A 27,147-nucleotide genomic window follows, 5' to 3' on the forward strand; every position below is an offset into this window, starting at 1 on the left:
TGCAACTCAGGAGAAAGTATCAATATTTTAAATTGCCAAGATGAGTCAAATTTGTGCACAACAGACCAAGCCCTTTAGCTTGTCAAGTCTACATCATTGATCAAGCGCACATCTACATTAATCCCATTATACTTTCCCCACATTCGCATAAACTCCCGTCAGATTCTACTACTTATCCCAAGCATTTGGGGCATTTTTACAGTCACCAATTAACCAATGACTAGCACATCTTTATGATGTGGGAGGAAACTTGGGCATTTGGAAGAGACCCAAGCAGTCACTTAAACATTTTTAAAGCTAAAGAATAGCTTTATTGGTCACATGGACAGTGAAATGTATCATTCGTGTCAATGACCAACACAATGTGTGACAGTCTGCAAGTGTTGATATGCTTCCAATGCCAACGTAGCATGTCAATAATTTATTAATCCTAATCTTTGTGGGAGGAAACTGACGCACCCAGAGGCAATCCACAGGACCACGCAGAAAATGTAGAAATGCCTTACTGACCACAGTGAGAAATGAACCCTGACCAGTGATCACTGGCACTGTAAAACATTATGCTAACCACTACCCTACTGTGGATGTTGTGTGTGCTTCAGACAGTACCAGAGAGCAGGACTGAAGTAGGATCACTGCGGCCATGAAGCAACAAATCTTTTGGTTGCACCACTTCGCCACTTACCACATCTTTAACGAAGGTGCCAATCTTTAGTCTTTCTCCTTAAGTCCCAACTCTGACAGAGAGTGGGAAGTTAATCAGCTCCCAAGCAATTCAGATCAATTGATCTTGGAGACAGAAGAATGTCCTGACACAATTTATTTTCAATTACTCCTCTCTCGTTTTCTTTGGAACGGGCACAATTAAGTTGCTCACGTCTTAAACTGAAGGTGCCCTTCAGATCAGAAATGTCGTGAGAAGAACAATCCTTCACTGCATCGCCAGGGTAAATGGACAGATTCACATCTCTTATTCCTTTGAATCTAACTCCCAAGTGAACACAGGACCGGCATTTGGTGGGGAGGCAGAAATACACTGTCAAGGAAAGGCAAATGGCTAACTAACAGAAACTGAGCCTGATTTTGGAGTTAATAATAATAATAATTTCCCAGAGCACCTCTCTAGTCCGCGATAGTTTTGTTTAGCTTTAAACCCATTCTCTAATTTACTGAATCAGACGAAAATTGGATATCAAATCAGAGGCAGCTAAATGAATTATACCATGACACACCTTCTATTTATGGACAATTTGAAATTATTAGCTTCTTCATCAGTAAAGCTAAATTAATTGATTCAACTAGTAGAACTATTTTCTAAAGATATTCACATGAACTTTGGACTAGATTAATTCAGAACATTATATATAAAGAAAGGTGCAATAGAGCTAGTAGAATGTAAAACAGAGCAGCAGGATACAACTGCAGGATGAATATGAAACAAATAAGTATCTGGGATATCAAAAAGTAAAGAAAACAGATCACAGTGCAATAAAGAGAAAACTTTCAACAGAATTTACTTCAAGGCTTAAGAAGATCTGCCAAACAGAGCTCAACAGTAAAATTATACCAAAGGAAATAAACACTTGCACTACACCCACATTAACATTTTCTTTTGGCCTAATATCTTGGTCTAAAACCGAACTGGAAAATTTACGAAAAAAATGAAAGAACTGAAATGACATATTTTGGAAAACACTATGTTCACTCAAATGCGCTTAGATAAACTCTACCTAGGACAGAAGGAGGAAGACTTAAAAAATTTGCACAACACAAGTAAAAGTTATATATCTTCATCAATGAAAACAGGACTCAGCGCTCCATGCGAGTATATGCAATTCTGATAAGAAGTACACACTAGTAAACACAACCCAGAAAAATGAAGAAGTTATCACTACAGAAGAAAAGGTTAACCAATGGAAGAGCATGACCCAGCATCAAGACTTTCGATGGGAGTCTTGTTTGGAGGACTGTGCAGACACAACACGAGTGTTCCTGTGCAGGTCTGACAAAGAGCTTGAAAAAGCAGCAAGTTTTTTGACGCGAGTCACTGCCTGGAGCACTGCTCAGACGCAACAGGAGTGTTCCCAACAAAGATTTTTGACTGGTAACCCAGTCTCTATAAAAGAGAGGTACCACCTAGTGGAGTAGTCATCATGGGCAAGGTCATTGTCAGAGTAGCCTGAGGCAGGGTAGTAAGGCTCTGGCTTAACAAGGCTTCAGTGAGAACAGGAGGAGACAAGGAAAGGAGTTAAGGTCATTCCATATTTCTTATTTAAGTCATGAGAGAATAGGGATTATGTCTACAGAGCCAGTGTTCTCTTCTGGGTGTCAGATGTGGGATTTCCAGGAGACTCCCAGCCTCCCCGATGGCCACATCTGCACCAGGTGCATCAAGATGCAGCTCCTTAGAGACCATGTGAGGGAAGTGGAGCTGCAGCTCGATGACCTTCGGCTTGTTAGGGAAAGTGAAACAGTGATAAACAGGAGCTCCAGGGACGTAAGCACCCCAAAGCTACAGGAGACAGATAAATGGATGACCTTCAGGAGAGGGAAGGGGGAAAGTCAGATAGTGGACAGCACTTCTGTGGCCATCCCCCTCAACAATAAGTACTCCATTTTGATGTGGGATTAAGATTGCAAAGGGAGCTGGAACAGTAATGAAACAATTGTAATGGGGGACTTCATATACAAGGAGATAGGGAAAATCAGGTTGGTTATTGGATTGCAAGAGAGAAAATTTGTTGAATACCCATGAGATGGCTTTAAAATTTAGAGCAGCTTGTGCTTGAGCCTACTCAGGGAAAGGCTCTCTTACATTGGGTGTTGTGTAATAACCCAGACCTTATTAGGAAGTTTAATGTAAATTAACCCTTAGGAGGGAGTGATTACAATATGATTGAGTTCATAAACTGCAATTTGAGAGGGAGAAGCATAAGTCACACATATCAGGATCACAATGGAATGTAAGGCATGAGAGAGGAGCTTGCCCTGGTGGATTGGAGGAGGATACTGGCGGGACAGAGCAGAGATGGCACAAGTTTCTGGGAATAGTTCACAAGGTGCAGGATAGATATCTCCCACAGAGGAACAAGTTCTCAAATGGTGAGGGTTGGTGACCGTGGCTGACAAAGGAAGTTAAGGACTGCATAAAAGCCAAGGAAAAGGCATATAAGGTAGCAAAAGTGAGTTGGAAGTTAGATGATTTGGAGGCTTTTAAAATCCAACAAAAGACAACTAAAAAAGCTGTAAGAAGGGAAAAGATGAAATATGAGTGCAGACTAGCCAATAATATAAAGCAGGATACCAAAAGTTTTTTCAGTTATATAAAGAATAAAAGGGAGGTGAGAGTCGATACTGAACCACTGGAAAATGATGCTGGTGAGGTAGTAATGAGGGACACAGAAATGGCAGATGAAATTACTGGGTACTTTGCATCAGTCTTCACTGTGAAGACACTAGCAGTGTGCCAGAGGTCCGTGAGTGTCAGGGAGTAGGAGTGAGTGCCATTGCTATTACAATGGAAAATAATAGGCAAACTCAAATGGATAAATCACCTGGGCTAGATGGATTACATCCCAGAGTCCTGAGAGAGGTTGCTGAAGAGATATGGATGCATTGGTCATGATCTTTCAGGAATCACTTGATTCTGGAATGATTCCTGAGGACTAGAAGATTGCACTCTTTAAGAAGGGAGGAAGGCAAAAGAAAGGAAATTATAGACCAGTTAATCTAGCCTCAGTGGTTGGGAAAGTGTTGGAGTCTATTATTAATGATGTGTTTTTGAGGCTGCTTAACAAGATAAAATTCTACGGGTTACAGGAAAGATACTGGCATGGATAGCGGAATGGCTGCCAGTAACTAGTGGTGTTCCTCAGGGGTCAGTATTAGGGCCACTACTTTTCACATGTTTTGGCAATAACTTAGATACTAGAATTGATGGCTTTGCGACAAAGTTTCCCTTCCTCTACTTGTACTAATGTTGTTATGTTCATTTGGTTATGTATGTATAATTTATGTTAATTTAAGTTTGTGTTAATTTATATCTGTCATGTTCGTAATGTACTGTGGTATTGTTACAATAAGCTAATATTCATGGCATTTATTACCCTGGAAGTGCACTGTTTGCCCATGACAATAAATTTGAACATGATGTGAAGTGACCTATTTTAGCAAAGAGTGTGAATAAGTGAATTATTATTTACAGTGTCTTTAAAAAATATTCACCCCTCTTGGAAGTTTTCATGTTTTATTGTTTTACAACATGATTAAAAGTGATTTAATTTGGCTGTATTGACACTGATCAACAGAAAAAGTCTCCTTTGTGTCAAAGTGAAAACAGATCTCTACAAGCTGATCTAAATTAATTACAAATATAAAACACAAAATAATTGATTGCATAGGTATTCACCTCCTTTAGTAAGACAAACCAAATCATCACTGGCGCAGCCAATTTGTTGTAGACATCATATAATTAGTTAAATTGAGGTCTGTTTTTGGAGACCTATGTGTTTCAATTGATTGTAGTAAAAATAAGCCTGTATCTGGAAGTTCCAACTATTGGTGAGTCAATACCCTGGCAAAAACTACAGCATGAAGACAAAAGAACACTCCAAGCTACACTGCAAAACGGTTATTGAAAAGTGCATGTCAAGAGATGAACACAAGAACATTTCCAAGTCACTGAATATTCCTTGGAGTACAGTTAAGTCAATCATCAAGAAATGGAAAGAACATGGCACAGCTGTAAATCTTTCTAGAGCAGGCAGTCCTCAAAAACTGAGTGGCATGCAAGAAGGAGATGAGTGAAGGAGGTCACCAAGAGACCTATGACAACACTGGAGGAGTTACAAGCTTCAGTGGCTGAGATGTGAGAGACTGTACATACAACTATTGCCTGAGTTCTTCACCAGTTGCAGCTTTATGGGTGATCAGCAGGGAGAAAGCCACTGTTGAAAAAGCTCACACGAAATCTCGGCTCGAAAGCACGTGGGAGATTCTGAAGTTAGCTGGAAGAAGGTTCTATGGTCTGATGAAACCAAAATTGACCTTTTTAGCCATCAGACTAAACACTGCACATCATCAAAAACACACCATCCCTACCATGAGGCATGGTGGGTGGCTGCATCATGCTGTGGAGATGCTTCACTGCAGCAGGCCCTGGAAGGCTGTGAAGGTAGACGATAAATTAATGCAGCAAAATACAGGGAAATCCTGGAGAAGAACTTGATGGAATCTGCAAGAGAACTGTGACTTGGGAGAAGATTTGTTTTCATGCAAGACAATCACCCCATTGCTTCCCTTTGGTGCTCCTCACCCCTTTTCTTTCTTCCATAACATTCTGGCCTCTCCTATCAGACTCCCCCTTCTCTAGCCCTGTATCTCTTTCACCAATCAACTTCCTAGCTCTTTACTTCATCCCTCCCCCTTCAGGTTTCACCTATCACCTTGAATTTGTCTCTCCCCTCCACCACCATTTAAATCTACACCTCAGCTTTTTTTCTCCAGTCCCACTAAAGGGTCTCGGTCCAAAATATCAACTGTATTGTTTTCCATAGATACTGCCTGGCCTGCTGAGTTCCTCCAGCATTTTGTGTGTGTTGCTTGTATGTTCTCCCCTGCCTACATGGGTTTTCTCCTACATTCCAAACCCATATGAGCAAGTAGGTTAATTGGTCATTGGGGTATAATTGGGCAGCATAGGCCCATTGGGCCTAAAGGGCTTGTATAGAGCTGTAACTCTATGTAAACAAAAAAAGACACATGCCAATCATCAAAAGCTGGCCATTTTGAATGAAGAAGTTCCTTATTTAAGATGGGCTTTCCCATGGAAAGTCAGGGCATTTGCCTTGGACAGTAATAGTAATAAAGTATAATCAGGAGCAGGTAAATCATGCCAACTTCTACCTTGTGATGCTTGACAGTATGTCACAGAATGCTGATGTCAACATAAGGAGAGAATAATGTACCTATCAGCCTGTTTTACTTCCATTGTTATCTCGACACCCAAAACCTGCTGCAGAGGGCATTGCAAACTTGGCAAATGACTGGGCCATTCATGAAGAAATACAGCTGAAGCTGCTCTCTTGTAAATGTACAGTGCACACTGTTTCTACATTTGCAATGCTTACAGTCAGCCTTCCTTATCCGCAGGTTCCGCATGCGCGGATTCAACCAACCACGGATCAGGAAAACCCGGAAGTTCACTCTCTAGCACTCGTTGTTTGAGCATGTACAGACTATTTTTTCTTGTCATTATTCCTGAAACAATACAGCATAACAACTACTTACATAGCATTTACATTGTATTAGGTATTATAAGTAATCTAGAAATGACTTAAAAGCACAGGCAGTCCCCGGGTTATGAATGAGTTCCATTCCTGAGTCTGTCTTTAGTCGGATTTGAAGTCGGAACAGGTACGTCCGGTATTATTTAGCGTCAGTCAGACGTTTTTCTTAGTATATAGTACATATTTTACCTTTCCATGCATATAAAACACGTAAACATACGTATTTCAATAATTAAACCACTGCGATGCTTAGTAATAATTGTAGCTTTCATCGGGGCAGGACCTTTCACATGCTCCATTAAAATTGTTCTGATTGTTGACCGACTGTAGCCTAACGCTTTTCGAATGATTGATGGCGTTTCACCTCTTTCCAATTGCTGTATTACTTCCACCTTATTTTCAATCATGATCGTGATTATTTTCGCGAACAGAAACATTGCAGATTCAGAGCTGCGCCAGGCCCTAAAGTCCACTGCACTGAGACAGGTTAAATAAAGTCTGGGGTTCCACTGGGTCCTAAAGACAACCAGACTTTTACAGGTTAAATAAGGGACATGAGGCTCCGCGTATTTTGGTATCTGTGGGGGATGTCGGAACCAATCCCCTGCGGATAAGGAGAGCCGACTGTACAATGTGTTTGTCAACAGAAGACAGGAACCATTCCACTTCTTAAGGGCTCTATAAGCTTAGGTTTATGTACATCTTGGAGGTAACTAAGAGCTGTTCCTCGCTACAACCTTTTACTCTGGAAAATAATCTGCCTTGCAGAAAATTTACCCAATTCCATTTGATCCAGTCATTCAGTTGTTAATTGTGTGATAGATGGGTTGCTCCAGCCTGGTTCAAAATTCATGGTCTACTGGGCAGCAGGAAACCTTGGCTTCCTGGAGGAGACCTGGACTACTTGTTACAGAAATCTTATGGCACTGTTAAAATATTAAAGTTGTCTCTGTGAAGTTCTTCAAGTTCACAGCAATGTCAGCATATTCACCCTGGTCAACATCCCCATCAGAGTCACAGAATATTACAGTGGAGAAACTGGCCCTTTGGCCTTCTAGTCTGTGCTGAAATATTATTCTGCCTCATTCCATTGACCCAGACCTGGAGCATAGCCTTTATACCCTTCCCATCCCTACACTTACCCAAACTTCACTTCACCTGCATCCACCACTTCTGCCGGCATCTCGTTCCACAATTCCTATAAGGTTCCCCTTAAATATTTCACCTTTTACCCTTAATCTATAACCTCTAGTTTCACACAACCTCAGTGGAAAAAGCTTGCATTTATCCTATCTATGCCCCTCATAATTTTATATACCTCTATCAAATCTCCTAACCTTTCCCCATAGCCTGGGTCCTCAACTCTGGGCAACATCTTATAAATTTATAACAGATATTATCAACCTTCTTGATATTCTTCCTGTATGTAGGTGACCAGAACTGCACACAATAGTCCAAATTTGATCTTACAAATGTCTTCAATGTAACATCCCAACTCTTGTACTCAGTTCTTTAATTTATAAAGACCAGTGTGTCAAAAGCTCTCTTCATGACCCTCTCTACCTGTGACATCACTTTCAAGCGATTATGGGTCTGAATTCACTGAGGTCCTTATTACACCCAGTCAGTAATGTTGCGCTGGCCATGAAGTTTGAATGCCCAACAAAAGACTGTCAAAAGAGAAATACAATTGCAATTACCAGGTGGACGTAGGAAAAGTTCCCAGTGACAACTGGCAACTTCAGGCTCACGACTGATCAAAGTTGAGAATTCGGAATGCAGAGAATACTCAGGCCAAACCTTGGGAACATTAAGCTCTGAAATTTGTTTCCTAGACTCCCTAAAACCTTTTTTCCTCCTTTTTCTCGTTTAAGATTCTCAGAGCAATGTAGAAACGTGGAGGGAAATAAACAGTTGATGTTCTGGGCAGGACCCTTCATCAGGATCTGATGAAAGGTTTTAGACTTAAATGTCAACACTTTACTTGCCTCCATAGATGCTGTCCAACTTGCTGAGTGCCTCTTGCACTCTGCATTGCTCAGGATTTCCAGCATCTGCAATGTCCCTTGTGTTTATGAGCAGGGAATGATCATGTAATTCACAAAGACATATCCTACCATACAACAAGATCACAGATGATTTACAGTTCAAGCTATAAATCTACTCAACACAGTTCCTTGATCCTTTTTTTTGCTTGACTTAATCAAATGGTTTTATTTTTAACTTTTCATAAATTACTTTCTGTGAAGCCACATGAGGAAATTTGTGTGCTTAAAAGCACAATATAAAGGCAAGATAAAGCAATTTATTTCTGACGAGTTGCAAGGTACTCAGCTCAAGTACTGTGTTGTACTTTTACATTCAGCTAAAATGTAAAGGCAGCGCAACAAAGTCCTTTACCACAAAATTTACCCCTTAACGTTTTTTTTCAGAAATAAGTGTTATTCCTAAAATACATTCCGTATTCATTCAGCTAAGTGTATTGATGTGCTTATGTATTCTAATGTAGTTGCAAAATCCATTCTATTGTTGTCAATAGAATGAATCTTAGAGACAGAGTGTGGAGATTTCATTTTAATGTTTTAGTGAAACCATATGGCAACACTCCCTTCCAGCCCCATAAGCCCATGCTGCCCAATTACATTCATGTGACCAATTAATGGACCAACCTGTACACTTTTGGAATGTAGGTGAAAACTGAGTACTCACAGGAAATCTACACAGTAAGGTGGAGAATGTACAAATGCTTACAGACAGCAGCGGGAAATAACCCAGGTCGCTGGCACTGTAATACTGTTTACATTACTGTGTCACCCCATGCAACTATGCAGCCAGCTCGGTGCTATGAAAAGAGAATGGATTTTTGCACATTATTCACGAATACTCTGTTTACAGCTTGAGTTTACCTTTTACACCCAGATATTATGTTTGCACTGAGGCTGTTACAGAATGAAACTCAGTGTCTTGAAAATGCCACGCACATTCTCCATGAATTCAGAGTAAATGGATTTTCTCAAGCTTATAGCACATTCAAATGAGCCCAAAGCACACTTTCTTCTGAAAATCCAAGCTGTTAAGAGGAATTTGATTAATCCAATAAAACAAGTGGAATATGAAATAAGGAAATAAACATAAAAGTTGAACCTTCCTTATTTTCAACTACTTCAGGCCTCAAGGTCATTGTAGTTGGCAAACAAACTTCCAAAACATGGGCCTTGCTATGTTAAAGACAAAAGATCTCATATACATTGGTGATGGATTTTATGGGCTTATTTCATCACATCAGAACCAACTGGGGATGATCAATTCCACACTATAAGACAAATCAAATTGAAAAGAAATGGTCCCACAAATTCATCATAATATTTTAAACTCTAGGCAAATGATTAAGAACGAAAGGTATGTTGGTAAAGGTTCTTCATGAAGTGCACAAATTTTGCAGATTAGAATCACCTAAATAGAATCAGAGAGCACTACGGCCCCTCTAGTCTATGCCGAAATATTATTCTGCCTAGTTCTACCAACCTGCACCTGGACCATAGTTCTCAATACCACACACATCCATGTACTTATCCAAATTTCTCTTAACTGTTGCAATTGAACCCACATCCACCCTCTCACTAAAGAAATTCCCCATAAGGTTCACTTTAAATATTTCACCTTTCACCCTGAACATAACCTCTAGTTCCCATCTCACAGACCCTCAGTGGAAAAAGCTTGCATTTATCCTATCTATATCTACATCCCTTGTATACCTCTATCAAATCTCATCTCATTCTCCAATGCTCCAGGGTATAAAGTTCTAATGTATTCAACATTTCTGCGTAGATCAGATCCTCGAGACCAGACAACATCTTGTAAATTTATCCACTGTAAATTAATTAAACCTGCACCCACCACTTCCACTGGCAGCTCATTCCATACTCTCACCAGCCTTAGAGCAAAGAAGATCCCCCTCATGTTCCCCTTAAACTGAATCAAGTAAGTCCCAATCCCAGTTAAGGAGATTTGGACAGGTCAATGTGTAGGACAAAAAAGGCATTGCCGGTAGAGCTGCTGTTCACAGCTTCAGCGAAAAGAGATTAGTCATGATGCCTGCAATTCTCTGGGTGGAATTTGCACATTCTCCTTGTGAATGTATAGTTTTCCTATGGGTGCCCCAGTTTCATGCAGATTGGTAGATGTAGATTTCCTCTAAGATTAAGATGAGCTGTCAAATCTGTGGGAAATCGATGGGAATTGGGGAAGATAGGACGCAGGGAAAATTAGTGGGAAATGTGATTGCTCTGAGAGTCTGCTTACTGTTGAATGGAAATGGCCACCTTGTACATCATAAGCAAATATAGTACATGAAATAGACAAAAATTAAATCCTTTCACTGCCAGATAGACATGAATTGGGAGTGATGAATGTGACTTTGATTTCCCTCAGGCTATAAACACTGACTCAAATGTAATTAAGTATTTGAAATGATAGTTAGTGTTTGAAATTTGCTTCAATAACTTTCCAATTTTTGTCAATCTGTGGATTTACATGACAGATTTCATGCTGGTCTAAAACAGTTCAATGAATCAGTGCAGTTGAAGTGAATAAACAGGACACTATAAAGGCAGGGATAGACTGTACGACCTCTGGAGTCAAGGAGAGGTTCTGCAATTAATGAGATCATGGCTTCTCTGAGTGTGACCTCAACTCCACTTTCCTATCTGCTCACTAGAAACACTGACTGCCCTATATTCCAAAGAATAAAGAGACTAAAGATCAGGTTTATTTGTCACATGTAATTTGAAACATTGAAACATACAGTGAGATGCATCATTTACATCAGATATGCTGGGTGCAGCCACACGTACTGCCATGCATCTAGCACCGATACAGCATGCATTACCAACCCTAACCTGCAGGTTTTCGAATGTGGAAGGAAACCAGAGCAGTCAGAGCAAACCCATGAGTGAAGGAGAAGAAGGTACAAACTCCTTACAGACAGTGGCAGGAATTGACCCCAATATCCCAATTGCTGGCGCTGTTAAGCATTATGCTAACCACTTTGCTACTGTGCCGTGTCTCTCTGAATAAGCAATGTATTCAAAGAGCCAACCACCAGAGCTTGCAGGGTCATGGAATTCCAAAGGTTATGACCACCAAAGGGGAAATTCCTCCTCACCTCAAATAGACACAATCTTATCCAGATGATGCATACCTAATATTAGATCCTCACATCAAGCATGCACCTTGGCCTTCACCGTTAGAATCGAATGTTTCAATAAGCTTATTCCTCATCCTTCAAAACTCAAATGAATATAAAGCCAGCATACTTCATCTGATAGCTTTCTCCACAGAGCTTCACCTATCCTGATAATATTTGGGGTTTGACTCAAGTTGCCTTGACAGCTTCAACATAAAGGCAATGTCAATGAATGAAGTTACTTTGCTCTTCCTAGTCACTAACTGAGTGCCAGGCAGTTTGGGGGGGGGGGGGGGGGGGTGAGTGACATGGTTGCAAACACAAACATCTCTGAGTCACCAAGCAAGGTCATTTGATTCCAAACAATTGGCTTATTGATCATTACAGAATGTCTCTCTGGGGCTTCTCACTCCCTCCTCTCCCTCGTCACCTTTTCCCAACAATGATTTCCCTCTCCCTACCCTTTTTGCACTCTCAGTCCACAACAGAGACCCATATCAGAATCAGGTTTATCATCCCTCACATATGTCATAAAATTTGTTTTTACTTTGCATTAGCAGCAGCGTACAGTACAATACATAAAATTACTGCACTACTGTGCACCTATAAAAGTATGTACTTCTGACTTTTGCCCAGTACAGTACCTGATATCAGATTCTCACTTGAAGTATGTTCTTTGGCATTGACTCTTAGAATCTAATGTTTTAATAAGGTCACTCCCACTCATCATCCTTCTAAACTCAAATGAATATAAGGCCCACCTACTTCATCCGATAGCTTTCTCCACGGAGCTTCTCCTAGCCTAACTTAATTCGGAATTTGACTTAAGTTACGGTGGCAGCTTCCGCATAAAGTCGATGTCAATGAGTGAAGTTACTTTGTTCTTCTCGGTCACTGAACCCTGAGTTGTCCTAACTAGCAGTTGATCAAGCTGAGCCCAACAGATAGCATTTACTTAAGAGAAGAGGAAACAAAGCTTGAAGATGTTCTAACTACTCAAGTACTACATGTCAAGAAACATAGCTGGTAATAGAATCTTGGAATGGACAGCAAAATGTTGTAAACTTGGTTTATGTTCATGCAGTGAACACTGAGAAGCATTGCTGCGACAGATCAATAAAGCCTCAAAGACAAAATGAAAGTGGATTAAATGATAAATTCCATCTTCTCACTTACTCGTGGATTTCCAAAACACAAATCAAAGATCTCCTGCAGATCCAGCTATAAACAGAATATTACACACAGAATTTTTCAGGCAAAAGCCATTCAAGGTATTAAGAAGCAGAGAAACATGTAAAGCGGATCAATAATCCCAATAACCACTGAAATGTATCGATGTTTACAGGATCATCACTGCATTTAATGGATGCTCCATTGCACTGGATCGAAAGAGGGTTGCAGACTCCACCAGCTCCATCACAAGCATAACCCTCCTCACCATCGAGGACAACTAAAGAAGGCAGTGCCTCAGGAAGGCGGCATCTATCATTAAGGACCTTCAGGTTCAAGTTTATTCAGTCATTCAACTGCATACAGAAACACTGCCAAATGAAGCAATGTTCCTCTGGACCAAGGTGTACAATACACTACATTCTGTATACACACTACATATAAAGTAATGTTACCACAAATAAATTGACAGAAATAAAACAAAGCATGAGGTGCATTTATGACACAAGTTAAACAAGTAAACAGTATAACAATGCTGGTGCTTCATATGTAATGGGACCTGAGTCGTGGCCAGTCCTGACACTACAGTACTTCCTACCTGATGGTAGTGGGATCAAAGAGATAGTGTGATAGATGGGAGAAATCTACGACAATGTTCAGCACTCCCTAATTATATCTCGGATGGGTGGAAGAGAGACCCTGATGATCCTCTCAGCAATTCTTGCAATTGATTGTAGGGTCTTATGGTCAGATGCCTTGGAATTCCCATATAATGCAATAGTGAGGCTGGTTAGGACACTCTCAATGGTGCTCCTGTAAAAACTGGCTATAATGTTGAGAGTCTGGGAGAGGGAGTCACCTCAAACTCCTCAGGAAGAGGAGAGGCTGCTATGTTTTCTTGACTCAAGAGACACGATGAAATAGTTCAATATGTGCCCTCCCAGAAACTTGGTGCCTCCGAGAGGACCACAACCTTGTTGTTGTGTTTGAAGGCTTGCATGCCTCAATGACTTGGAGAGCTATATTGGCTGGAGTTAGGGACTTCAAAGTTTTGGCACTTGGTAGGGTCACCTATGCCTAACAGGTGAAAGGGCAGAGGCCAGGCCAAGAGTGGTCCACCATTCCTCCAGGTTCGGGAGTTCAGTTCAGGGCTAACAACCCTGACTGGTGAAAGAAAACAGCAGTGAAGGATCCTTCTACATCTGAGTGTGATGGTATTCCCGAGTCTCCACCTGGCACTTGTATGCCTGACAGTAGTGAAAACTACAAGAAAGCTACTGACAGGATGAAGGAAGCTCTAAACACTGCCAAAATACCAGTGGCGTGATGGGCTGTAAGTAAGTAAGTAAGAAACCTGGTGGTCCTCACTCTTTCCACAGAGAAGCCATTTATGGGCAGTGAGGAGTGGTTGGCCTGCGCCATCCTAAAGTCCAAAACATCTCTTTAATCTTGCCCACATTGAGAATCAAGTTGTTCCCACACTCCAATCTACTAGGCACTCTACCTCCTCTCAGTACTCCGTCTTGTTGTCACTGATGAGGCCAGCTGCTGTTGTGTCAGCAGGGAACTTGATGATTCAGCTTGAGCTGGATTTGGTAGTACAGTCACGCATAAGCAGTGTGAACTGCAGCAGCAGGGTGAGCACACAGCCCAGGGGAGCGCCGATGCTCTGCGTGATGCAGCTGGAGAGTTGTTCCAACACGGACTGGCTGTCAAGAAGTCCAAGATTCTGTTACAGAAAGGGGTGCTGAGACGCAACGAGGATGGGTTCCCTACCAGCTTCTGAGGGTTGATTGTATTAAACACTGAGTTGAGGTCGTTAAACAACACCCAGGCTGATGAGGCACCACGTTCCAGGTGGGGCAGGGCGGAGTAGAGGGCAGAGGGTATGGCACTGTCAGCGATTAGCGAACTAGAAACGGTCCAAGGTAGCAGGAAATGGGATTTAACGTGGACCATAACCAGCCACTCAAAGCAATTCATCATTATTGAGGTCAGTGACACAGGACTGTAGTCGTTAAGGCAGATTACTGTCACCCTCGTGGGCACTGGGCTGACGGTATCTGCCTTGAAGTGTGAAGTGTTCTAGTGGGATATTGAAAACGACTGTTAGAACCTATCGACTGGGCTGCACAGTCTCTCAGCACCTGACCCGGTATGTTATCAGGCCCTGCAGCTTTACATGGGTTGACCCTAGCTAGGATCTTCCTCACTAGCTGTAACCAGAGCGAGTGCCTGCTCCTCACGGGTGGGGGGGGGGGGGGGGGGGGGGCGCCTCTGTCACTGGTACATCATTCCACACATCAAACCATGTTCACTACCATTCTCATGACTATCACTGGAGAACAGGTACAAGAGCCTGAAGACTCACACTGAGTGATTCAGAAATAGGTTCTTCCCCTTTGCTATCAGATTTCTAAACAGTCCATGAACATTACCCATGCTATTCCTTTTTTTGCACTATTTATTTTTTACTGTAACATTTATAATCATTTTTCATTCCTTGCACTGCCGCCTAAAAACTATAAACTTCATGACATATGTTGGTAATAAACCTGATTCTGATGTGCAATAATGCTTGTCCTTCAACATTAAAGGTAATCTTCCTAATTGGCACCTCAGGATATTCTGTTGTCAGTCTACACCCTGTGTCCACTTTATTAGGTACCTCCTGTACCTGATAAAATAGCCTCTGAGGGTATGTTTGTGGCGTTCTGTTGCTGAAGCCCATCCACTTCAAGGCTTGATATGCTGTGCATTCAGAGGTGCTCTTCTGCACCCCACTGTTGCAATGTGTGGTTATCTGAGTTACTGTCACCTTGAAACAGTCTGGCCATTTTCCTGTCTTCTCTCATTATCACAGGACTCCTCCCCCCACCCCCCAATAGAACTGCAGCTCATGGGATTTTTTTTGCACCATTCTCTGTCAACTCTGGACTGTTGTGCATGAAAATCCCAGGAGATCAGCAGTTTCTGAGATACTCAAACCACTCCATCAGGTACCAACAATCATTCCATGGTCAAAGTCACTCATCACATTTCTTCCTCATTCTGATGTTTGGTCTGAACAACAACTGAACCTCTTGACCATGTCTGCATGCTTTTATGCACTGAGTTACTGCCACATGATTGGCTGATTAGATATCTGCATTAACGAGCAGGTGTACCATACGCCTACTGAGTGTCTGTTAATTAGATTTCAAAAGATCTCAGACATTCAGGAATGTTTATAAGCATGACAACGTTTAGGCTTCTGCTTGGTTATACTTTCCTCCAAGAGGACCACAACCATGTTGTAGGGTTTGGAGGCGTGTATGCCTCAATGACCCGGAGAGCTACGCTGGCTAGAGTCAGGGCTTGGTGCTTTGGCTCCTGATACGATCACCCATGCCAAACAGGTCGAAAGGTAGAGGCCAGACTAGGAGTTGTCAATCCATCCTCCAGGTTCAAGGGTTCGGCTCAGTGCTAACAGCCCTGACTGGCAAAATAAATTTGTTACAGAGACAGCAATGAAGAATCTTTCGACATCTGAGCAGAACAGTATTCCTGAGTCTGCAGCTTGCATGACTGACAGTAATAAAAACCGAGAGGAAGCTACCGACACAGTGAAGGAAGCCCTTAACACCACCGGAGAAGGAGGGCCTTCATTGCTGCCCTAAATGCCAGCAGCGTAACGGGCAGTAAGTAAGTAAATAAATAAATAAGTTGGTTATACATTAACCCAATCATTGGGATTACTTTCTAAAAGCTGTAAATCAACGAGGTTAAAAACCATGTTTTTTTAAAGTCTCTTCCTTGTGAGTTCTTCATCTGCAATGTCTTTCTGGTCAGTGATTCATCTGATCCGATAACTGCGTTTTTATTTCCTGAGGTGCTGCCTGACCATTTCCAACAAAACATCATGGCAGCACTGACTGATCTAAATTCTCAAATGGCTCCATCTGAAATGGTTCGATTTTAATGTCAGAGAATGCTTACAGCATATAACCTGAAATTCATACCCTTCACGGACATCCACGAAAACAGAGGATAAACCCCAAAAGAACAAATGACAGAAAAACATTAGAACCCCAAAGCCCCTCTTCCCCCTCTCCCCACAAGCAGCAGCAAAACATCAACCTTCTCCTCCCTCATTTGAGCAAAAATCGCCAGCACCCACCACCCACCAAGCAACAGCAAAGCTGCCAAAGACAGACGATGATCTGCAGACAACGGAACTACTGTTCACCCAGCAGTTCAACATGCCACAGGCTCTCGCTGTCATTAACAAGGGACAGAGCGATGACACCCATTTCATACTAAAAGAGGAGACTAACCAACAGTCATTGTTACAGTTCTGCCTCCATTTCGGAACTAGCTCCAAAGGTTGGACTGAACTGGCCCAAATGGAAAACAGCAATAGAGAAACAACACCTCACACTCTCTCTAAGTAGTCTACAATCTGGGGGCATGCACGGTGAATTTTTCAATTTTGGGTATCCTGGTGGAGATACAAGAGACTGCAGAGGCCAGAATCTGGATGGACAGACAAACTGGCCGGAGGAACTCAGATTATCAGGCAACTCGCTACCTCTGTCTCTTTCTCTCTCCATCTGATCTACACAGGGCCTCCTAAATCTCTCACTCCCAAATCACCCAGCTTCTCTCCAAGCTATCTCATATAGCCACAGCAACACATTTCTTCCACTGGGATCCCTCGTTTCACTATTCCCATCTGTCCACCCCACCTCCCTTATTTGGTTCCACACCCCATTTTCCTTTTCTACCAGTTTCTATCATCTACAGTCCTTTGTTGACAGCACCTATCATCTCCTGTAGTTTGGAACCTGCAATAATGTACAGAAGTAGTTGAGCTATCTGCAGAATTTACAATAATATGAAGAATTATTATTAAACTGACTCACAACCAAATTTAGCTTGGGTTTGCACACTGGGATATGCAGGAATTCACATTTGTCAGCTTTTGGAGAGGCATACATGTACATGTTCATAATATCATGTAACAAATGTGTGCGTACTTTTATAAGGACATATTTTCCTCCTGACGCCCCATTTACTCCTGGGCATAACTCTGTGTATAGTTAAAAAGTAATTAATAACTTACAAGTAAACTCTTTTCAGGCTTCAAGCCAGGTACAGGTATCGTTTATAACCGTTACTTCGATGGCAGTCTCTGTCATCTTCTTCAGGTGTGATGTCTGGGCATGTCTAGTCCACACCACTGGACTAGTCATGACCAGGCATCATCCCTGAAGAAGATGGCAGAGGTTGTCATTGAAACATCAGTTATAACCGATACCTGTACCCAGCTCAAAGCCCAAGTAGAGTTTATTCGTCATATACGCACTAGATCCTTTTTCAATTAATAACCGACTTAACCTGACCGTAATTGGTCAAGAAATTCAACTAGCCAATAAACAGATATAAGACTCAGCAGGCCGGGCAGCATCCATGGAAACGAGCAGTCAACATTTACCGTCTGGGTAATCTCCAGCCCTTTGGTATGAGCATTGAATTCTCCAACTTCTGGTAATTCCCTCCCTCTCCATTCCCCCATCCCACTTTCACTCTGCCTCCTCTTCTAGCTGCCTATCACCTCTCTCATGATTCTGCCTTCTTCTACTACCCATAGTGCTTTCCCCTTACATTCCTTCTTCACCTCCTTCTTCCTGCCTATCCCCTCCCCCACCCCTTGATGTTTCGTCTGATTGGTTTTTCACCTGGCACCTTCCACCCTCCCCCCCACCTTCTTTATAGGGCCCCCGTCCCCTCCCTCTTCAGTCCTGACGAAAAGTCTCGGCCCGAAACGTTGACTGCTCGTTTCCCCAGTTCCTCCAGCTTGTTTGTATATGTTGATTTGACCACAGAATCTGCAGTGTACTTTGTGTTAACAAACATAAGACTAGGTCCACATGGTATAGATGGGCTTAAGGGCCCATTTCTGTTCTCTAGTGCTTTCTCACTCTATGACTCTAACAAAGCAAATTCAATTTAAAACAAAAATCACTATTATTCATCCATATTTTGATATTTTTGGTCAGATTTGTCTTGGTGAAAGTTTAAAACTCACCACACAATCATGATCCTTGGTTACCTCCAATGAGAATTCAGAGGTGAAATCCAAATCTGAGATTCTAACAGTGTTGCAGTCCATCATCTGAAAAAAATGAGAGGTTCCAAGAAAACTATTTGTCAGTGCATCAGGAACACAAAACAAAGAAACCATGCTGTGCTGCAATAAATTAAGCACTGCACATCCTATTTATATACACTGCATAAACTGCATTCTGAATTAGAAAGTTATCACCCAAAAAACTGCTTAAAAAGCATTTCAGCCTGTATTGAACATCCCAAGAAGTCATTTTGTCAATCCAGGTTAGTCTTGTGCACTATAAGTAGTGAAAACTTGGGTGAAGAAGTAAGGAATTTACACAATGATAAATTTTTTCAATAGTGTTGCTTCCTCAGATTTTTATTTGTGATAGACGGCAGTTGAACACAAAATATAATTTCTCACTACCTGTATCAGATAGAAATTTGAAGATACAAGAAATTAACTTCTATTGAATACAAAGTGTTTAATTGCATAATGCTGCTGATGCTTTGTGATAGATCAACTAACCTAAAAATGTTTTGTTGATGATTTTTGTTTGTACTCAGTGTCTGAGGCTTCTAGCTTAAGTGTCCGACAATAATCAGCCAACACTGATGGATTCCAGTTGCCCTGTTGCCATTTACCATTTCTCCATGACTACAATGTCCTTTTACCATACTCATCACTGACAGCGCCAAGATTTGCAGGGAAGAAGTCAAAATGGTAATGAATCTTTGGCGACATGCTGCACTTCATGGTTTTGTATGCTTGAAGCATGTTGTTAACCAGCTGCATGTAGTTAGGTGCTCTGCAGCTGCCAAAAAGTTTTCAACAATATCCTTGAATGCCTTCTATGCGATTTTCTCCAGTCCCACTAGAAGTTCTTCAAAATGCCTGTCATTTATTGCCTATTTGATTTGTGGACCAACAAAAATGCCTTCCTTAATCTTAGCATCAGCTATTCTGACTTGAATTATGAATTGAAATAACAAATATAGGCAAATCCAAAAATGTGATGCGTGATAGGGAAATTTCATGGCGATTTTCATGATCAGCAACCCAAAATCCATAAGAAACACTCAAAAGTATTCAGGGAACAAAATTTTTGTTGCACAATGTAACTATATAAAAAAAAGCCTCAGTATGCCATCTGTGTTCATTATTTAATTCAACTTGGCTAAAATATTTTTGTGCTTGTATGTGCATCTCCAATTGCTAAATGCTTCATATGGTGACGGCTTTGCCTTCTAAGCTATTCGGTCGTTTCACAGGAACTAAACCTTAGTGGTAGAGGAAGTACTGTACATGCTGCTGTATAGCTTAATCACAGCAAATAGATGTGTCAATTAAATTTATGGGTAATGACATCTTAAGAGTCCTAACATTTAATATATTTAATATTTAGATTCCTAAAATTTAGTATATTTAATCTATGCAGTACAATTTTGCTATTGCATGTGTCACATAGAGATTTGCAAAGTACATTTTCCAGAGCAGCTGCAATGATAGATATCAGCAAAACAAATTTTTAATAGGAATCTTTTAATGCCAATAAAGTAACTTTAATATATGTTGCAAAGTTAAACCAATATTATGAAGCATTTAGGTAAACTAACAACATTAACAGTTTAGGAATGATGTAAATACTTGCAAGAAAATGAATCTCAAGGTAGTATATGGTGATATATATATATGTACTTGGACAATACATTTACTTTAACTTTAAAAGAGCTTGAAAGTATGCAGGGGAGATTTAACAGGAATGAGGATTTCAGTTGTAAAGTTATGTAGGAGAAGCTGGGGTTCTTCTCCTTGGAGCAAAGGATGTTGAGGGAAGATTTCACTGAGGTATATAGGATTATGAAAGGCTTAGATGAGGTTGACAAAATAATCATTCCAAACAACAGATGGTAAAAACACACAAAGCATGACTTAAAAGTTTGGAAAAATGATCTGGGGGGGAGGGGGAGAGTAAATTAAAAATGAAACCTTTTGCTATGGAACTCACTGCCTCCATGGATGATTGAAGCAGAGATATAGAAAAACAGAACTGTAGAAGCAATTGACTCTCTGATCTCTGAGGAGACAGAGCTGAAGAATGAGACTGACTGGAAAGCTTTACAGGCTGCCAGCTTGGACACAATGGATAGTCTTGCCTTTTGGACCATAATGACAATGTGATGAAGCCAATAAACTACGAAAGTTTCTGCAGTCGGCAAAATTAGTTGATGCTAAAAACTCACAATTCATGGTGGCTGCAAAACAAAGACATCATGCGCACTACCAAATGACCAAGTACAAACACATTGTCTTTGGAGCTGAATGTTCCAGGGATTGGTGTAGAACTCTACTGATATTTCTTGTGAAAAACACAAAAGAGAATGAGGTGTTCTGACATAACTAAATGTGCAATTCAATTAAACTTGGAGGAAGAGTGAAATTGGTGGTTTGGTGACATAAATCTTTGAACTTGGCAGGATCAGTTCCTTGATTTAACAAGTAGAGACAGATTCTACAAAAGTAAAGAAGTTTTGCTAAACTTTTGGTGAAGATTTTCTGCTAGCTGACCTTAAACAATGTTATTTATTCCAGTAAAGTGGTGAACCTGTGGCTAGTGTGCCCAAGATGACATTGACAAAAGCTTTGCTGGCACACAACATTCAGTGCCAACACTCGATTCTTTAAACCAGGGGCACCCAACTTTTTTTATGCCACGGACCAATATCATTAAGCAAGGGGTCCATGGACCACCAGATTGGGAATCCTTGCTTTAAACCTCATCCATAATAAAAAAAAAGATGCCTAATTAATTACCTTTACTGCCAAAAGAAGCAGCAATTTTGTTCCAACCTTTTCCTGATTTATTATGAATACGCACAATATTTACCTAGGAATGATATTATATTTCAATTGTCTTTTTAAATGATTAATGTTAATAATTTTTGAGCAGGTTTTCTAAAACGGCTCATTTATTTCAATCTGTCTCTATAATATGATCATCAATAGTAAAATAATGATTACATGTAAATAAACAACAGGACTCATTACTTTCCCTTAAAAAAGGTCCATAACCATTGTTATTAATTCAATAATAATCTCTGCTCAAAATTAGCATGGCACTCTAGAGATTTTGTTTTGAAGATTATTGCCGATTTGGGCACACAGTGTCAAAAGGTTTCATCACCCCGGTCTAGGATGAAGTCTCACACTGAAAGGTTACTTTCTAACTCATAAGCAATGCCCTGCACACTACAGTAGGTGCAAGGAAGGTTATCAACTTTGTATTCCAATAATTAGGGAGAGGCAGTGGATGGAGTCTCGAGAAGTACCAAAAAATTCCAGGTACAGCACAATTGACCAAATATTATGAACACAAAAACTGCATGAAATGGTGATAGATAAGTCAAAAAGTAAAAAAGAAATTAAGAGTCTACCATTCCCAAAATCTATCATGGAGCTCTAAAGCCTTCAGAAAAACGCATTTAGGTTGGCTGTAGATGATTTAATCTCAAAGGGAAAATGTTTGCCAGTCTCTTACATAAGGTAGATGGAAATATTATCTCCCTGTAAATCCTCAAATACCTTTGTCCACAGAATAAGCTTTATCTTGGAATGCCTCAAATTCACATTCCCATGACTGTTGGTTACAAGTGCCACATCTGAGAAAGAGGTTTGGACAAAGATGAAAGATTTTTTTACACGTCACTTCACTCTTTAATATTGAAATTAGTGCCAGCAATAGACTTGCCCAACCCAGACAGTTTCATTCTCTCACTCTCTCATGCTGAGGCCAGCATCACACTGATGCAAGGACTTGAACATAGTGCTGGATAGATCTTAGGGTTAGACAGAGGGAGAGAAAGTAGAGTTCTGATCCAAGTCTTCACATGCAACCTCCACATACTCCTAACAGTTGTCAAGGTAAATTGGGTGATGAAGGGATGGACATTTCCTTTTATATCTTGGGGAATCCCAGCATTACCACCAGATCCTCTGATGCATCAATGGGAAAATTAACTGGAACCACAAAAGGTGATAACCTAGAATTCTCTGCCTGAAATAGTGACAGGAGTAGCTTCAGTGTTCTTATAACTGGACCTACAGTACCGGGCAAAAGTTCTAGGCACACGTAAAAAAAATTGTAAAGTGAAGATGATTTCAAAAATAATGAAATGTAAGTTTCTAAATATCATAAAAACTATAAAGAGAAGTCAACTGTAAAAAAAACTAAATCAAATCAATACTTGGTGTGACAACCCTTTGACCTTAAAACTGAATCAATTCTCTTAGGCACACTGTTGTGCAGTTTTATCAAAAAAATCAGCTGGTAAGTTATTCACAGCATCTCAGAGAACTTGCCACAGATCTTCTGCAGACCTTGACTGTCTCACTTGGTTTGGACTTTCTAGGTAATCCCAGACAGCCTTGATTATGATGAGATCAGGGCTCTGTGGAGGCCACACCATCTAAAACCAAATAAAAATCTAAGATGCCTAAGACAGTACTGTACTGTACACTTATTGGCTATATTATCAGGTATCTTCTGTCCAAATAAAGTGGCCACTTAGTGTACATTTGTGATCTTCTAATGCCCATCAGCTTCAAGGTTCAAAATGTTGTGTTCAGAGATGCTCTCCTGCACACCATGGCATTTCTGAGTTATTTCATCTACTGTCGCCTTCCTGTCAGCTTGAACTAGACTGGCCATCTTCCTCTGACATCTCCCATTAACAAGGTGTATTCACCAACAGAAATGCCACTCATTTGATGTTGTTGGTTTATTGCACCGTTCTCCGTAAACGCTAAAGACTGCTGTGCATGAAAATCCCAGGAGATCAGCAGTTTCTGAGATACTCAAACAACTCCGTCTGGCACCAACTATCATTCCATGGTCAAGGTCACTTAGATCACACTTCTCCTTTCTGATGTTTGGTCTGAACGAAAGCTGAACCGCTTGAGCACGTCTGCATGATTTTACGCATTGAGTTGCTGCGACATGTTTGGCTGATTAGCTATCTGCATTAACAAGCAGGTGCACAGGTGTACCTAATAAAGTGACCACTGAGTGTATAATGCAAAGTTAAAAATGAAACTGATCTGAGGAGAAGTAGCCAGGGAGTGGAGCTCTCTGTTTCTTTCAAAGAGCCAGCACCAGCAAATTGGGTCAAATGGTCTCTTTCTGCACTACATAATTTTGTGCACTGAATTTAATTGCAGCTAACACATGGTTAAAGTCTAAAGGAACACAATCTTATACACATAGTGAATCTGTACGTTAATCATATTCACACAACTTCCATACAAAATACGACAACTAATCTTAGTTTAGATTCATTTTATTTACATATTAAATGAGAATCATGGGTTTTTCTCTTTAATTGCCTTCATTTGATGTTTAACCTAATGAAATTAGATTTCACAGAACTGTGAAACATTCCCTAAAGGCCCTCTCTGTGCGGATGACTGCTTTCCACAACAATGATAAGAAAGAGTTCTACATCAATCTCGGCACTATTCAGCTACTTAAACAGCATTTACAGAGGTTCTATGCAATGATAAAAATGATTAAACTGAGCAAATGGAAGTTAACAATATACACATTTTTTATTTTCAGATGCCTTGAAGAGTGTATACTTGCAAGGAATATAAACAACACGTACCTCTGAGCAAGTAAACATGCAGAAGTGCCTCATCTTAATGTCACTGGCTGATACTTCATCCATTACAAAACCACTGTCCATTAAATGTGTACGTGCGCTCGAGTGTGAAATAGCATATGTAATAAACCACTCTGAGACCAATGCCCATATTTCTCCCCCACTCCATTTCCAGCAGTGATTAGTTACAATCAATCTGGTTTTTATAACCCAGCCGGTCTTTTCAACATGATTCAGTTCTAATAAATATCTGCTTCCTCCTTCAGAAAAACTAGGTGATACTTGCATTTGTGTAAATTAGATCCTAATTCCGTTCATGAACCTATGCTTGCATGAAAAGCAGCATGCAACTCCCTGCCTCTTTGACCAGGATCAGAGGGATCTTGGGATCCGAGTCCATAGGACGCTCAAAGCAGCTGCGCAGGTTGACTCTGTGGTTAAGAAGGCATACGGTGTATTGGCTTTCATTAATCACGGAATTGAATTTAGGAGCCGAGAGGTAATGTTGCAGCTTTATAGGACCCTGGTTAGACCCCACTTGGAGTACTGTGCTCAGTTCTGGTCGCTTCACTACATACAGGAAGGATGTGGAAGCCATAGAAAGGGTGCAGAGGAGATTTACAAGGATGTTGCCTGGATTGACTTATGAAAACAGGTTGAGTGAACTCGGCCTTTTCTCCTTGAAGCGACGGAGGATGAGAGGTGACCTGATAGAGGTGTATAAGATGATGAGAGGCATTGATTGTATGGATAGTCAGAGGCTTTTTCCCAGGGCTGAAATGGTTGCCACACGAGGACACAGGTTTAAGGTGCTGGGGAGTAGGTACGGACGAGATGTCAGGGCTAAGTTTTTTACTCAGAGAGTGGTGAGTGCATGGAATGGGCTGCCGGCAACGATGGTGGAGGTGGATATGATAAGGCCTTTTAAGAGACTTTTGGATAGGTAGGTGGAGCTTAGAAAAATAGAGGGCTATGGGTAAGCCTAGTAATTTCTAAGGTAGGGACATGTTCGGCACAACTTTGTGGGCTGAAGGGCCTGTATTGTGCTGTAGGTTTTCCATGTTTCTATAAGACCATAAGATATAGAAGCAGAATTAGGCCATTTGGCCCATCAAGTCTGTTCCACCATTTCATCATGGCTCATCCAATTTTTCTCTCAGCCCTAAACTCCTGCCTTCTCCCCATATCCCTTCATGCCCTGACCAATCAAGAATCTATCAACCTCTGCCTTAAACATACATAAAGACTTGTCTTCCACAGCTGCCAGTAGTAAAGGATTCCAAACTACTCCTGCTGATACAATCCTTTATCCCTGTGAACGATCCTCCTTCAATTAACATCACCAAAAGTGAAGAGATTACATGCTAATTTCCTATTTACTTTTTAACAATAATAATCCTTTTGGTTTAAGAACTAATTTCCTGGCCAATCTCCGGAACATTTTATTCCCTTAGAGTTCAAGATCTATTGCTCACTGCATGAATGTATTCAACAGCTAAGCACAACATAACCCTGTGGAGTGGAGAGCAGAGCAAAGTTCTGCTAAGAATAATCCTTATTTATTCAACGTCCTTCAAAGTTGAGTTCAAAGTCAAAGTAACACTTTCAACCTCACAGGAAAGGATTGACCTGCGTGTCAATCTGTGAGTCACACTGCTGTTTACATGAAGTGTCATAGTCTAACGGGACATCTTGTTGCCATGTCCCACTCAGCTTAATCTCACCGTGACAGAGGCAGTGGAGAGAAACCAGAGGCATTTCTTTTTTCATCAGAACCCTGTTACAGGAAAAACATTGAGAGGATAGAAAAGATTTACGAGGATCAGAGAGCCTGAGTCATAGCGAGAGGCTGGCTATGCTGGATCTTGGAATGGCCTCGTGGAAGTCTATAAAATCATGAAGGGTGTGAATAAGGTGGACGGACATAGTTGTTTTCCCAGGGTTGCAGAGGGCACAGAAGCAAGATAAGAGAGGATAGATTTAAAAGAGACCTGATCGCAATAGATTTTGAACTCTGAGAGGTAATTTCTTTACACAGAGGATAGTGAGAACCTGGAATGAGCTGCCAGAGGAATGGTCGAGGCAGATACAATTGCAACATGGAAAAGACAGTTAGAGGTATATCGAGGTGAGGGGTTTGGAGGGTTATGGGTTGAATGCGGGTAACTGAGACTAGCAGGGAGGATGCTGTGGTCTGCATGGAACATTTGGGCTGAATGGCCTGTTTCCATTCTACTCTATGTCTCAAAGCAAATATTATTTCACAGACTTGTAGAATTACGATTTTGGCTTCTAAGTGGAGCAAGCCTCTATGGAAAATTAAAGCTGAAAAATTACAAATGCTGGAAATCAGTAATTTAAAAAAAAACAGAACTTGTCGTACATACTAATCAAGTCAGGCAGTTCTGAAGCACTGGGTCTGCTTTCATCTCCATAAATGCCGCCTGGCTTCCTGAGCATTTCTGGTTTTATTCAAAGAAATAGAGCTGATTTTGAAGATCCATACAAGATTAAAGAGGATCTGAGAAAAAAAGGTTAAGTTCATTCAGCAGGTGAGGCACTGGAACTTTGGAGGAAATTTACTAAAATTAGACATCAGTTGGGACTGACATGCAGAGAAATTTCCTTGCCCAAAAAGCTGCAAATCTTCGGAGATTGTCTGCCTCAGAGGGTTATGAATGTGCCAACATCCAAGCTGATATCAATAAATGTTTTAGCACCAAGGGAATCAAAGATCACAGGAGAGGCAGGAAT

The 27,147-nt window shown here is 40.9% G+C and overlaps 1 protein-coding gene across 3 annotated transcripts in view; it reads right to left on the reverse strand.

The window, feature by feature from the left end:
• The window catches only part of prmt3 (protein arginine methyltransferase 3), a 255,955-nt gene that overhangs the window by 69,227 nt on the left and 159,581 nt on the right, over positions 1–27,147 (reverse strand). For all 3 annotated transcript variants that reach the window (XM_059976035.1, XM_059976033.1, XM_059976034.1), the window contains one exon: positions 18,713–18,799. In XM_059976035.1, the coding sequence (XP_059832018.1) occupies positions 18,713–18,799 (87 nt within the window). The remainder of the gene's footprint in view (positions 1–18,712; positions 18,800–27,147) is intronic.

The sequence above is a fragment of the Hypanus sabinus genome, chromosome 7 (assembly GCF_030144855.1).
Source record: "Hypanus sabinus isolate sHypSab1 chromosome 7, sHypSab1.hap1, whole genome shotgun sequence".
NCBI classification, from domain to species: domain Eukaryota; kingdom Metazoa; phylum Chordata; class Chondrichthyes; order Myliobatiformes; family Dasyatidae; genus Hypanus; species Hypanus sabinus.